Below are 15,898 nucleotides of genomic sequence, written 5' to 3'. Positions count from 1 at the left end.
TGTTTATCAGGAGTGTGAATACTTAATGAGAGCGTTTTCTGTTGTAGGTAATTCAGATTGTCAGTGCCGTTGACAAAGATGATCCTAAAAATGGGCATTATTTCCTCTACAGTCTTCTTCCTGAAATGATCAACAATCCAAATTTCACCATCAAGAAAAATGAAGGTAAATATAAAACATATATAATGTGTATCTGAACAGCTTAGTTTTGAATTGCTTTGTTGACTTCCAATTACTTTACCAGTTTGTCCCTTGGGCAATTACAATGTAGATAATCTGTTTAATGGTACCTTCATTATATCTCTTAAGCTATTTCCAATATCTTTACAGTAGCTATGAAGAAAGTAAAATGAATACTGAATTTAGATCCAGAAGACAGCTCTCTGGCTTAAATAAAACGAAAGGATGGATTTACTGCCTGTTTTATTTCTATTAATTTGAAATTCCAGAGATATGCTGTAAGATGAAAGTCTGAAACTTTGTTGATAAATAAATGTTGATCCTACATTGACTGGATATAGATGGGAGCATAAAATTAAGTATCTACTAAATCCACCAAAGGAAGCACCTTTTAAGCCTGTTTGTTGTGTGTATAAAGGTTCCGAAGTATTTCAGTTAGGCACTTTTATTAGAAAGAGAAATCTGCTAGGTCAGCAAAGCCCAGAAGGGCACTTTGTATCACTAAGCTTTAGAGCACTTCTGGAAGGGCATAATGTCATTTTGTAGTACTATACAAGTGGAATTTCATGCGTGATGGAAAAAAAGACCCATTTAATATTGTTGAGCAATAAATTTACACTGATCCTTTTCTTTGGCACACAGATATATTTGAAGGTCATGTAAGAAAGAGCTAGGAATGATCACGAGAATGCTATAAATAGTGCTTTATGTATTTGTACTTACTTGAATATTCAGTGAAGTTTTCCCACCTTGGCTTTTTTTTAAAAAAAACCCCACTACCCTGTCAGGCATTTTAGTTAAATTCAGTCTCTTAATTCTCTTATTTGAAATGATAATGAAGGATATCCCTATTTAGTCCATTACTAATAGGAAGATGTATGTGTGAGGTGTATGTGCATGAGTGTAAAAGTAATACATGTAATGTTAAAAAAAGAGAAAATGCTGTTTTCATTTTTTATGCTAGCTGTTCCAACCAAGAAGAATGATGGCACCATTTTGTTAAATAATACTATAAAACCCTAAATTCTTAAATCTGCTTATATATATCCTGAATTTTTCTTTTCATTAGGTACGTTTTTCTCTGTGTGTGTCTCTACTTATGTTTGTACTTTCATGTAGGAAATAAGTCTCTGTATGTTTTCTGCACTTACAGGAGAAGATAAAAAAAACCTCTTCAAAATGCATTTCATAATCATCAGTAGTGTAACAGAAATTGAATTAAGCATCCTAAATGTGAGGTGGTTTGCTTTGCACAGCATGAAAAGTAAAAAAGGTCTTAGCATTTCTCTTCATGTTTAAATACTTAGCTCACCACTAATTAGCCTTTTCTTTCCAACCTGTTACCCATTTAAGACCCACTCTTACTCCTAGTCACAGCCAATGGCAAAATGACTCCTGATTTGAGTGGGAGTGAGGAACCTTTCTATATAACATGGTTTAGAAAAATAAGTCCAATTTTGTTACAACATTGCCACTCAGTTTTATGCAGTTTTTAATGCATTTGAATCAGTTAAATGTGTAAATCCTCTTAAAACAACCAACTGAAATATCTTGAAATCAAAAATCCACTTGAAGACATTTTTCTGATTTAGTCTTTCAGTATCCAAGAATAAAATTCCAACTATGCGTACCATCCTTTTCTATCAAGATTGCTCAGCCAGGGATGCAGTCTATGGTTGATGCTGGAACATGATCTCCCACAGAAAGCAAATATTCCTGTCAAAGCCAAAATCAGGGTATAATTTGGTTGAGGTGAGGTTTTGTGTCATTTAAACATCATAAATCTTTAGTAAGTCTTTATTTAGTTATGCCACTTAAACAATGAACTTGACCATGACTTTGTCTTGCATATATCCGCTAGATAAGCATGAGTGATTATTCTTGTTAAAAAAACTCCAGTATTCCTAAAAAAACTGAACTCACAAGGCAAATTTCTCCTTAGTTGCACTAATGAGCGTCTGGGCTGTCTGAAAGCCAGTTTCGTGTGGTTTACCAGAAACAATGTAAGAAAATGCCTATAACAAACCCTACTCTCATTTCTGGAGAATTGTGTTTCTGAGGATCAGATCAGTGCACAACCCACTTAGGCTTGGAACGGAAAAATATTTCCTCATACTGGTGGGCAAAATCCTTGACATCTTCCTGACTGTGACCTCAGCCTCAACTTCCTCCCATATTCTTGGCCCTGCAAAATTCTTCAAGGTGGCAGAGACTGCCTTGATGGCTGCTGAAGAAATGCTATCCTTTTACGGATATTAGAAATGGATTACATTTTTTCAGGAAACCTAATATAGAAACTCAATCTTTTATTTGCTAGAATTAGTAATTTTTTTTCTTTATTTAAATGATTTTTCATATCTTGCCTTTCTCCAAAATTCTCTCAAGTGCAGAGATAGATGAAAGTACCCCTCCTCAAGAGCATTTGTGAAATTATATTACCCTTTGGGATTCCTCTTTTGAGCTCTAGGTAACATTGTGGCATTTGGCAATTACTTCTCTACTTCACAAAGTAATGACATTATCTGATCTGGTGGCACTAGTATGCAAAAAATGCAGTTTGGCATCTGCCATGGGAAGAAAGCTGTGATGTTCTGTTTCTGTCCCTCATACTAAAGAATATATAAGATGCATGTATTTTGGAATTTTCTCTTGCTTTATGGAACATAAGCATAACCATTAATTAATTTAGTTTGTTGCCTACAGGCTAATTCTATTGTTTAAACTTTCCAGATTGCCTAAGGCAAGTTCACATGATACTTCAGTAATTAACTGTGCTGCCTAAATATACTACAAGTATTATGATCGGCTACGTTGTTATTGCCAAATATGTTTGAATGAGTGACACAACGGTGTTTCTTCATCAGAAACCACAAAAAAACCCACTTCTCCTAAGATTATATTATGTGTTATAGAAATTATCCTGTGATCATAGCAGAATCTGTTCCTTGAAATGATGTACTGGTATCCTTTATTTGTTTGGTCTGTTAAATTTGGTCTACAGAATTCCTTCTGTAGACAAGATGCCCAAAACTCTAGAGGCTGTAGTGCCTTTCTGATGTAAGTAATGTAAAAATGTAAGTTTAAATGTCATCGTACATCTCACTGAAGGTCTTTAGATTATCTCTTAGAGATCTTTATTTTCCATATCTCCTGATCTGTTCTTTCTGTTCTTTTCCAAGCTCAAATGTCTGTTACCGAGTAGTTTTTCTTAGGCTTTGTGCCTTGGCTAAATGGGCAGCTACTGATAGTCTGAAGTAAAGCAATCCTACTCTCTCAAACTGTCATGCAAGGAACACTGATCATTTAGATTGCCAGATGCATAAACCTTTATCCCTTGACAAGAGAAATAATAAAATTATGTAATAAAAATATAAGAAGTTAATGCAACATGAAAATCATGTAATGTTTTCTGTGTTAGTCCTGGTGACTAAACCTGTGACTCCATGACATAACAAATCCTTGACTGCATAAACTCACATAGACTGACTGTCTGGTCACTGACTTTTCACGTCTTTGTGCTGGGTTTCTGCATAGGAGCAGAAATGCAAAAAATGAAAATAAATGTTTTGTGTAGCGTTTCTGACGAACTTCAAACCAGAAAAAACCTAAAACTTCAGATGAAAATATCTGATGTTTAGGCAGGTGTTGATACACTCTAGCAATGTGTTGTAGATCCCTTAGCTGAGTGGAATTAACCCTTCCAAAAAGCTGTAGGATCACAATAAATGACAAAAAACTGACAGGAATTTAGACAACTGATAAGGATTTTGTACTGTCATGGCACCAGTAAATTGAAATGAGACCTCTGGAAATGGAATTAGCATTTGTTGACAGTCTTTTTTCAGATGAGTGGTCTTCACAAAGCGTTACCTAAAATCTAATGCCAGTACATGGATCGTCTCCTGCATCCCAAACAATACGCTCGCAGCAATACCTGTTTTAAGCATTGAATTCCTAATGTTCTTATGGTTTCCTTAGGTTGTTCAAGTGAGAACAGAATTTTGTGATAAAAGCGTTTTCACAGATGTAAACATTTTGATATGCTGCCAATGCAATTTTTACTTTCAAAAACTAGCAAATACATCTTTGCCGTAAAGAGACTTAAAGTTTTTCCCAAAAGCTGTTTCCATTGCTGTTCCATTTTTCTTATGCCAAATTCTGTTTCCTAATGGAATAAAACCCGAATCAAATGTTCTGCAGTGCTTTTGGATGCAGTAACTCTTCTGACAAAAGAAATGGTGCATCTCTACTGTATAAATGTGATAATACATACCTCTTACTAGGGCTTATGAAGTAGAAGCAATCACAGGGTTGCTTGGAACATGGGCAGGCCTCATCTTTGGGTTAAGAGAACCATCTTAATGGCATGCGTTCATATTCCTGCAGAAGTCCAATAGCCTTACAAGTAATCAGCCTCCCCTCTCCCCAAAGTATTCAATGTCCATTTGGTGATTTGAGCTCTGAATTTGGGTCAAACTGATTTTAGTAAGTGCATAGTAAAGAGGGGTTTTTTTCTTTTTAAATTGAAGCATTTTATGTACTTCAGTGATGAACTGTTCTGGTGGTTCTCTATAGTGAACGTAATATTTATTCTCAGCCATGCCTAGTCTATTGTACCTATGATACCTATAATAGCTCCAAGAATGTTCATGTTTAAATGCCCATTTCTTTTGTTCTTTCCATCTAGCAAGTTTGATCTGTCACTTATGTCCTCATGGTGCTGCCTTGAAAGTATAGGCAATGTGTCATGTATTTAAAAGGAAATAGCCTGGTACAATCACTTCAATCACTAACTGGCTTGCATGCCTTTGTATACTATTGCACATCTTATTTTAAAATATTTGCTATTTCTCATCACCTCTTTCCCATTAATAAACAAATATTTCTAAACTATTTAGAAATAGCCAGAGAAGACAATTACATGCGACCTCTCTTTTAGCTATCCCAAATAATAAAAACAAATGATCAGCACTGCTTCATTTTTGAAAGTACTTCTGTGTCACTGTGTTTTTAATGTAATAAAACCTAGATTTTTCCCACATCTTTTTCCTGAAAATATTTTTAGCAGCATCTGTCAAATGCATACCTGGAGGGTGAGTCTTTTGTTCCCACAAGAGTAACTCTCGTGTTAAAATGAGTTTCTTTCCCTGAATCAGTTTCTTTTGGCATTTCTTGATGAGTCTCTCTGCCATTGTCTCAGCTGCCAGCTAAAGCTCCTTCTGTGTTTTTGATTGACTTTTCTTTCCAAATATATACCTCAGAGAGCTAAGAGGTGGCACTGCTATTTCATTGCCCTCCTTCCAGTTTGCCCAATTTCAAAGTTAACCCACTGACCTCAGGTACAAATTGCCTTAGCAAGGACATCATTAAACCCATCATTTCTTGATGGATGTACAATGAACATCTAGAATAACAGCACCCATATGGTCCCTTGGATATGAGCAGTAAATCCTCATACATTTTGCAGTTTCATGCAATTTTTCAAGAGCCTTGGGAAACATTGTGGCCCAGCTGCCATCTACGCTGGAGGGTGTTTCACAATGGCAATTCTCGAGGGAAAGGACATGCTTATATACTACTGTGTTTAATTACCATGCTCGTTTCTTTTATATATCAATAATTAGACTTTCAAAGTACAATTCTAAAACATATCAAATCACATCCTTGTTAGTGGTTTTCTTGAAAAGTAAAATTAAGTGATGTGATCAGAGATGTGTCTTGCATCCTATAAGTAAATATTTTTCTACCATGTCTGTCAATATTAGTGGTATGGAATAACATCTAGAAGACTGCATCTAAAATTGTAAAAGAACGTGCTGCATAATCTAGGAAACAGCATTGTTCAGCATCTCTCTTGATAGGCATAGTTTTGTCACCAGAAATCACAGGGAATACTTGCATAGCAAGGTGCATTCAGTGTGACAGTAGTGGAGTTAAAAATAAATTATTCCAATGTATTAAAAAACAAGAAACACAAACTAACCTATAATCTGGCACTTCTGTGCCAGAATCTGCCATCCACAGGCACACATCATGTTTCTCCAGCAGTGTTCATAGTGTGAAAAAACATATTATAAATATCATACTATCAATCTTTTTCTCAGCATGGCATTAAAACTGGAGCTGTTTAAATAGCAAGGTTCAACAATTTTATAAACTGAGGATACCAGAACAACCTCAGATTATTGATTTTTTTAATGAATTATATAGTTAATAATGAACTTGTTAATGTAAAATTATTGAAATATTTCCTTTTTAGTGTGGTTGCAAAATTTTGTTCAATAAATTCTTTTTTGCTTATGTTATAAATTGTAAGTTATAGAAGTTAAACCAAGAAAGCATAAAGAAGATGTTGATATTTTGCTGAGTAGAAAGGTCTAAGTTTTATCAAAACAAATCATGTCATAGTTAAGGTAGCTAGCTCCACAAAACATTTTAGTTCTGTGGATTTAGACTATTCTGACATGAAATCATATTTCAGAAAACTCTTAATTATATTTTGGATGCATACTTAACTTTCTCAGTTAAAAACAAAATGTGATTTACAGTCCTGAACTACCACATTCTACTTGTGATCTGCAAGCTATACTACACTTCTAAGAGTGACGTCTCAAGTGTGTCTTGGTCTGTGTGCTGGAAAGCATGTAAGAATTATGATCCAGCTGTGTGGTGATAAGAGAACACTATGCTACCTTACCTCCCTCGCTATTGGAGCAGGCAAGCAGGGATATCATGGCCTGAAAAAGGAAAGGACAGATTCTAGAATCTGTCACTCCTTCCACTCAATTAATATGCAAAAAAAAGTATTCAGCCAGTGCAAATACTTTTCCTGGAGCGAGTGGTTGTGCATTAGGTGGTAAGTGTCGAGTCCCTGAAATAATTTGTTTTTATAAGAGATGCAGAGGAAATGCAGTTCCTTATTTATTATACTCGGGTTCCTTCATCCTTAGTCCTTAGACAATTGACCTGATTGAAACTGCTTTGGATCAGAAACTATGTTAGATCATTCTTTGTGGGAAGAGTAATCAATTTTCTTCTTTACATCTCTGACAGAATTCTAAGGTGTAATGTCATCCTGTGAAGCAATAGACTGTGTCTAAAGACTCAAAAAGATGAGCCCTTTCTGCTAGTGATAAAGTGATAAGCAATGTGAGGTGGAAATTGGTACTATAGATCTTTAAACTATTCTCAAATTCTAGAAGACAGATAGAATTTCAAGTTAATGATAATATTACCAAGGGACCCCAATACATTCCAGTAACGCTCAGTTCTGTCTTGCCAGGCACTGAATGCATTTCCATTTCCATTGTATGATTTCACATTGCAGTAGAAGTAATATATTCAACTCTTTTCTACTACACCATTTTGTGGTCCTAGCAAGGTTTCACTTTTCCATGGTACAGTAGTGTTAGTCCCATCTAGTCTGAGGATGTCGGTGAAAATATTCTCAGTATATATCTTTCATACCTGATAGCTTTCTGCTTCCTTTCCCCCTTCTTTCTTTACTATCATCACTATTGACTATGTTCTGTTATTCCCTGATGTTCTGTTTTTTCTTGATGTTGAATATCAACTGAGTGCAATTTGAAACAACTTCCCTGGCATAGAAGGATGTGATGTTATTTTCTGAAGTGAAGATTGCATTAATGTAGATGGGAAACCAGCATTTTTCCACTCCAATCCTTTGTGTGCCACTTCCTTCACTGACACCTGCTTCTGCTCTTTCCCATCTTTCTTCTTGCATGCAGATCACTGCTTTTTCTGGACTCCCTTCTAAGTAGAACCACAGAACAGGTGAAGACTAAGTGCGGTTCCTCTGCAAACATACTTTTTAGCCCTATCTGGATGATTTGCACCTTCTTACAATGGTTATGAGCTTTTCACCACTTCGGTAGGCTAAAGAGATGAATCCTTCTTGGTGCACATAGCTGCTCTAGCTGAAACTGAGTGTCAGAAAAATAGAATCAGCTCTTCAAAGGCTAACTCAGCTACCAAGCTCCTCCACACTTTGACCATTCTGTCTATTCTGTCCATCTGAAACCTTATTCACTCCTCTCCTGTATTCAGGATGCAGGGCTCCAGACAGATTCCCTCTCTCCTCCACCCTAAGCCAGATGTGATCCATCAAGTCTTCATTCGACTGGACAGGCCAACCTGATGAATGAACCAGCAAGGAGGGGGCCATTTGGTAAGCCAATTGTCCTCTTTTAGGCATCTTTAGGCTCTTCTTCAGCTCTGCTGTGTTTCCCAGCACGTCTGTACTTTTTACAGTTTTGTAGCTGACAAAGTGATTCTCTGGGAGCACTTCTGTTCCAAATGCTGTTTAACCTTTCAGTCCTGTTTTAGTTTAGCTCTGTGATGACAACTTCTTTCCAAGCCTTACAAATACAAACTTTCAGACAACTACAGAAGAGTTGTACATGCATGCTGGAAAATAAGAATAATTTCCACACCATCACATCCTTGCAGAGAGCACCTTTTTTTTTTATCTATTGAATCAATCACAATTACATAACGATTTCAGGATATTTATGTAAGCATGACCCAGCCCAAAACAGCATAATATGTGAGTGATGAAATACAGGATAATACTGTATATATGCAGCATGCCATTATGCATACATGACCAAAGAGACTTCACTCATTCTTAATTTATTATTTGTGCTGCTAGCAACATAATGTTGCCAAGGCGTCAATTATGTCTCATTTTATAAATCAAACTAATTAAGAACCAGGTGTAATCTGAGTGAAAAAGATCTGAGGTCAGTGTTGTGCACCATATGTAAGGCAGTGCTTACTCATGATGAGTAAGAGATGGATTGGACAGCTGTGAATTTTCCTGCTGTAGGAGTTTCATCATGCTCAGATCGTGTAACATACTTCTCTCTCTTTTTCCAGTTTATTTCTTTAATTTCATAATAAAACTAAAGAAATGTGAGCAACACTGCCATGACTTTAAAAGACTAAGTAAGGGATAAAAGGTTATGAAAACAAAACAGAAGAGGAAAAGAATTTGGTCAGCAAATTAGCATGAAAATAAATCTATTTTAGTAATAATATGGAACATGGATGAAAGAAAGAACAGCGTGTTGCGGTTTAACCCAGCAGGCAGCTAAGTACCAGAAAGTCTTCTTCATCCCTTAGTAAACGAAATGACTTTCACTTCCAAGATTTCTTCTTGTGTATGGGGGCAACGGATACCAGCACGGGTTGGTTCTCTGGTTCACCTGCAGTGCCTGTCACGGGGGTTGGAGTAGCCGCAGTATTCTTAAATAGTTGTTTAACCCTAAGCAAGACTTGACATGCATTCAGAAGACATATTAATAGGACCACGCTAGTTTGAACATCCCAAGGATATTAAAAATTCTCAAAAGCTGTTGCAACTAGCCTGGAAGAGAACGGGAAGGTGAAGGAGCAGGAGAAAATGTCCCCCCCGTCTCCCCCATAAATTGGCTCTCCGAGGAGAAAAGGTAAGGAGTGTAATTAGTAATAGTTTCCGAGAAATGGTTCCCAAAGTACAGAGATGATGGCAATGCTGAGTATAAATACCAGATTAGTCTCGCAAACAGTAATTTTATCATATCATATTATAAGCCAGTATTACACAGCACAGCAAAATGATATCCTTAATTCAGCCCCTAGAGGTGATAGACAGCACAACAGGGAACATATACAGCAAGTAAGGTGTTATGTAACACAACTCAGAACAAGCACAACTCTGAGAGCAAATCAATCAACATTGTGACCAGGGACTATTAACCTAATAAGGAATGCTTATAACAAATTTGCCTTAACACATTCTAGTCAGATCTGTCATTATGTCAACCCTTTGAGCCCCACATTGGGCACCAAAAGGACTGTTGTGGTTTAACCTGGCAGGCAGCTAAACACCACACAGCCGTTCGCTCACTCCCCCACAGTGGGATGGGGGAGAGAATCGAAAAAAAAAGCTAAAACTCATGGGTTGAGGTAAAGACAATTTAATAGGACAGAAAAGGAAGGGAAAATAGTAATAATGATAAAAGAATATACAAAGCAAGTGATGCACAATGCAATTGCTCACCACCTGCCAACTGATGCCCAGCCAGTTCCCAAACAGCGAACCCCCAGCCAGCTTTTCCCCCAGTTTATGTACTGAGCATGACGTCCCATGGTATGGAATATCCCTTTGGCCAGTTGGGGTCAGCTGTCCTGGCTGTGCCCCCTCCCAGCTTCTCTCTGACAGGGCATGAGAAGCTGAAAAGTCCTTGGCTAGCGTAAGCACTACTTAGCAACAATTAAAACATCGGTGTGTTATCAACATTGTTCTCCACCTAAATCCAAAACACAGCACTGTACCAGCTACTAGGAAGAAAATTAACTCTATCCCAGCCGAAAGCAGGACACAGAGATAAGGACAAATTGAATCTTCAGTGTGACTTAATTTCAGATACATAATGGGGAAAATAAACATTAAATCAGGGTCTCAAAACTGAACTGCTTATCAGACAGAAAGGCATTGTTCTCAATAAGTACAAATCTTCTCAACTAAGTGCTACCAGGACAACAATAAGATCCACAGTACCATCTCTCTGGAATTTGTCTTCCAATCAAACATTGCTCTAATAGCCCTTTAATTTTCAAGGGTTCCCTAAGTGCTTTAAAAACATAACTCCTTGAAAGCTAACAGCTCCCATGATAATTATATTCTAGGACTTTAAAAGTATTTCATAGCGGTATTTGTAACTAAGTGAATATAGAATATTTGGAGGTAAGTTTCCAGATTTTTAATCAACTGTCTTCTCAAAGTATGTTAAGAGATTTCTGCCGAAGTACCACTTCTTGTTTCATGGGTGGATCTAATTCCTCCAGGTTTTCTGCAAGAAACAATTCCTGTAGTAGAAGTGTTCACGGACAATGCACTGACTATGTTTAATTTCTTGTAAATGGGTTTAATCCACTGAGTAGGAGGAATGATGTCCTAGAGCTGAAGGTTGTGGTAGGGCCTCTACCCCTTCACTGCCTCAGTATATTACCTGACAGAGACGTATTGCATCTTAAGAAGTCCTCCTCTGTTTTCACCTCATCGCTAGGTTTTGGTTTGAATATTTGGATTTTCTCTCTAAGTACCTAATCGGTAGTTATGGCACAAGACCGTTTTTCTTCCTTTTTTTGCACCTCGTAAATTTATTGGTTGCTCTCATTATAGAATGTTTCTTTGTTTTATCATGTTCTAAATACAGGCTGTTGAGGGGAAATAACAATTAATTTATTAGTTGCTCTAATTGTACTTTTCTTTTTTCAATTAATGACAAACTAGATAGGAGTCCCATTTTAAAGTTTCAGTTGTAGTAAAGATTAAAAGAACCCCAACGCTCTCTTACTGGAGGAAGAATCTAAACAGGCTAAAAATGAAAATTATATAAGCAGGATTCATCACATATTAGCTGTTAAATTTTCCTTTGATTAGTGAAAATCTCCTTTTGTCATTATAACAGGTATAAAGTATACAGACTATTTGCACATGGTTCCTCCATTAAAATAGAAGGTATTAATTTTTCATACTTAGCCTCAAGGCCTGTCTGGTAAACTATTGCACAACTAACATTATAATGTGAATTAAAAAGACAAAGACCATGTTCCAATTTGCGTCTTGTTTTGAACCAATTACACGAGTGGTGTACAGGAAGGAGGTAGTTATTATTGGAATCACAGTCATTCTTCCTATGAGGTGACCATTACATTGATTATTACATGAACTCTATGTCTATACATTCTCCTGAACCTGCCTGGTGTGGTCACATTTATTCCATACCCTTTCATTTCCTCCTTACTCCTTTTAAGCAGATGGCTGTTCAAGAATGGGCTGTATTTCTCTGGCAAGAGCAAATATAGCAGTGACAAACTGAAGGAAATCTGAGATATTTAATCATTTTGACTAGAGGTTCTCACATCAAGCTTTAAAGAATAAGGGAGACAAAGCTTTTATTCTGTTGGTTGGGGGGTTTTTTATACCACTTACGATATTTTCCCATCAACTTCTGATTTTGTAATTTGTATGGGTGGCCTTGTTGTAAAATGAGTCACTTTGTTGGTCTTCATTTAATTCTATCTAATTAAGATGTATTCTATTTGGCAAGCATCCAGTAATTAGTGATATATTTATGTAATTATTAGTATTTGATATTTATATAATAAATATGCCTAGAAGGCAATCCCTTCAGAGGCCAGAAAAGAGGTAGAGTACATTATTTTACTGAATGCAAAGATCTTGCATACTGAGCCAAACGCTGAAAATAAATGAAACGCATAAGTTGACCTGTCTAGTCTGGGGAGAGAGTTTGCATATCCTAAAATGATAGGATGTGCATACTTGGTAATCAGTGCTGATTATAGAGGGAGTGAAGATGGGCCCCTGTTTGAAGTGAGATAATAAGCCAGCTTGTTAGGGAGAGATAAATAGAAGAACTTCAAGAAAAGGACCAGATGTCTGCTTGATGGTGTTGAAGAGGGAGAGCTAGTGGGGTCCTTCGAAGGTAACATGGATGGATGTGTAGTCAGATTACAGTGAATCAGCAGAGCAGTGGTAGCTGTCTGCCCATATTAAGACAGCAAAGTCAGATCACCCCAGCTTGGCCTAAACTAATTGTGGGCTCCAGTAAGTAAACTTCACTTTTGCTACAGGCTAAGGGCTATGTATATTCTTGAGCAGTAACTGTATCGCTATAGTAAATTTTTTTCATACATCTGATTCTATAATAAAAGATAAGTCAGGAATAAAGTCATATCTGTGGAGTTTTGAATGGAGTTAGGTATTGCAGTCATAAACCTTATAAAGGAGCATCAATAATAATCACTGAATATTGATGAAAGTACTCTGCTGTATTCTGTAGAATGTTGGACTGTCTTGAACATGAACACTGACTCTTTTCTTCTCTTTAATTTTTAGAATGTAATAAATGACATAACAGTTTCACATTGCTTTCATAAAAACACATAGAACTTTTTGGTTTTGTTTGTGTTTTGTTAGGAAACTTTCATTCAGTCTAACCTAAAATTAAAGCTAAAATCTAAGTTATAGGAAATAATAAGAAATAACATAAAAAAGTTTCATGTAGCCTTTTTGAACTTGTCACTCCCTGACCTTGCTTAACTCTGTCATGTAACTTTCTATAACATTTTCATCCATTATATGTGACCCTTCTGTAAATTATACTGTGTTCACCCCAATAAAGATTAAGAACTTGTGATCTAAGAGCACACAACAGGAGTGATGGTTTTTTGGTTAAGCAACTGTTCTGGAGGTCAGAATAGTTTTGTATAGCTTGGTTACAGGTTTCCTGTATGATTGTGGACAAGTCATTTAATCACTCTGCCTGTCATTGTGCCACGCATACACTGCAGACGTTCTTTTAAAACATTCATCTGATACTCACACGTGACATTACTGGCACCTATTAGCAGCTCCCTATAGATAGGTAAAGACAGATTTTCAAGAGTGCATTACAGTGTCTCTTCGGATTCTTCTGAAACTCCCAGTTAGAAAAAATGTAGAAGTTATTCTGCAGCTCAGGGAAGGAAATGGTGGAGCCCAGTCTAATGACAGCTGTAGCTAAAGCATTGTTGTATCTTTGATACAAGTTGGAATACTAAATATAGAGGAAGGTAGTTTAGACTCGATTCTACACTGTACGTCTCCTTCTATATCATCTTTATCTGTCCCACAACATTACAACTTCTGTCTTTGTACTACTATTTTCTATTTTTAAATGAGAAAAAGAATTTTTATAACAAATCAACTTTTTCTTATTTTGTGCATGTCTTCTGCTAACATGCAAAACCAAAAGATGTGTTTGCTAAAAACTTTATAGAGTTCTAATGCAGTCTGTCTAGTAGAACGTCTTGCTTCAAAACTTTGTATAAAGAACTTAGCTTTTTCTAGACTAAAATTGTAATCTTTTCTCTTTTCTTTTTCCCAGTAAGAAAACATGTTTCTTTCTCAAAGTATATGTTGTGTTTTTTCTGCTCTCCTTTTTGACTATTTAAGTTTTCTTTCATGATCATGGAGGGTTTTTTGGCATATTAAGATGTATTCTCCTTTGCCAGTAGAATTGCCTAGTCTCTTGTAATACTTTTACTTGATCCTGCTTCATATTTTTATTGCCGCTTTTGCCTATACACTTCTTTTGTACTTTGTCAGACTCTTCATCATGAATTAGAAGACAACAGGGAACAATTTCATTGTGATATGCAAGTTGTTCCCTTAGCATAGAGATGCATTATATATTTGTAGCTTATAGCTTCTCCGTTTGATACAAAGAGAATGAATGAATAATATGTCTTCTGTTTTGTCGCACACATATTTCAATTGTGACTAACAAATGTTTTGCTACTTGCAGAATCTCCATCCTTGGAGATATTCAAAAGCTGCCTGGACATGGTCCTGGGCTCTAGGTAGCTGTGCTTCAGCAGGGAGGTAGACCAGATAACCTCCAGAGGTCCCTTCCAACCTTAACCATTCTGTGGTTCTATGAAAACTCTAGAACATCTTATGAACTGATGCGCTATAGTTTGCAGACATTTACCAATAAAAGCATTGACTTTGTAACATCTCTACAGCAGTGAGGCAGAATTCAAGTGCTGACGTCTTTCCCTAGCTCCTTCTTCTTTCCAAGTTATGTGTTGTGTCACGCAACGTATACAGCAAAGTTAGGGTTTGCAGTATGTCTCGGTCTTGAAATTTACATGCATATGCATGTGTGTTCCTGGAGACCTGCTTTAATTCTCAGCAATCTGACTGTGTATGCTAACTTGGAACTTCTTTTGGCTATGCCAAGTTTTCTCTATGTAATGTTTACACGGTGTGCAGAAATGTTCCCAAGAGTATCTGGAATGTTTCATTTGAAAACTTTATACAATCTATTCCACTCTATAGACAGGTAATTGTTTTTTTCACTTACTGAAATTCCTTCTCTGGATGCATTTTGCTGTTCCCTGCATTTCAAATGACCATTAGGAGACACATCCTCATTGAGAGGTGTGCATATAATAAAACATTATGTGTATACTTTGGGTGTAAGACAGAGGTATAAATTACTGCCATTAATGGCCTGATGATAACAAATTGTTATTGTTATATGTAATCTGCATATGAGAATGTCTTCAAAAAGTCATTATCATGCTGCCTGTGCGCCCAGGGGCAATCTTATACCATAGCATTTCAGGCTTTCAAATTACAAAAAGCTAATACATTTACAAAAATGTATAATGGAACTCCTTTCAGTTCTCTCACAGAAATCATTCTCAGTGAAGTTAAAGGGAGTTTTGTGTATATAAGAACTGCGGGATCTGGCACTTTTTAAAATCAAAGCCATGTTTTTTTCTTAAGTGGCACCAGCTCAAGAAAATATGAAGTAAAAATTTTTTAAAATTTATTTTCTGACTTAAAATGCCTCAGCCAACGTAAGTCATATTTAACTTTCAATGCTCTTTGGCAGAGAGTACACATTCTAAATTTCTTCTCATAGTAAGTTGTTATGTCAGAGTTATAAACCCCTGAAAATTGGCATTTTGTAATGGAAGTGTTGACAAGACCTTTATTACACCAGTACAAATAGGTGGCATTCCAATAAATGCTGGTTGTTTTTTTTTATATTCTGGTGGTTTCTTTCTGCCACTGTATTTCGAAGTGAATATTATAAAAAAAGTAATAGCATGATAGAAATACACTGGTATGGCT

General features: G+C 36.4%; 1 protein-coding gene across 1 annotated transcript in view; it reads left to right on the top strand.

The window, feature by feature from the left end:
- The window catches only part of CDH8 (cadherin 8), a 153,909-nt gene that overhangs the window by 124,896 nt on the left and 13,115 nt on the right, over window positions 1-15,898 (top strand). The window contains exon 11 of the mRNA XM_076349088.1: window positions 48-165. Within this exon, the coding sequence (XP_076205203.1) occupies window positions 48-165 (118 nt within the window). The remainder of the gene's footprint in view (window positions 1-47; window positions 166-15,898) is intronic.

The sequence above is a fragment of the Aptenodytes patagonicus genome, chromosome 11, assembly GCF_965638725.1.
Source record: "Aptenodytes patagonicus chromosome 11, bAptPat1.pri.cur, whole genome shotgun sequence".
In the NCBI taxonomy this organism is placed as follows: Eukaryota; Metazoa; Chordata; class Aves; order Sphenisciformes; family Spheniscidae; genus Aptenodytes; species Aptenodytes patagonicus.
The sequence above is the reverse complement of the archived record's forward strand: the minus strand, read 5'-3'. Positions and strand labels throughout refer to the sequence as shown.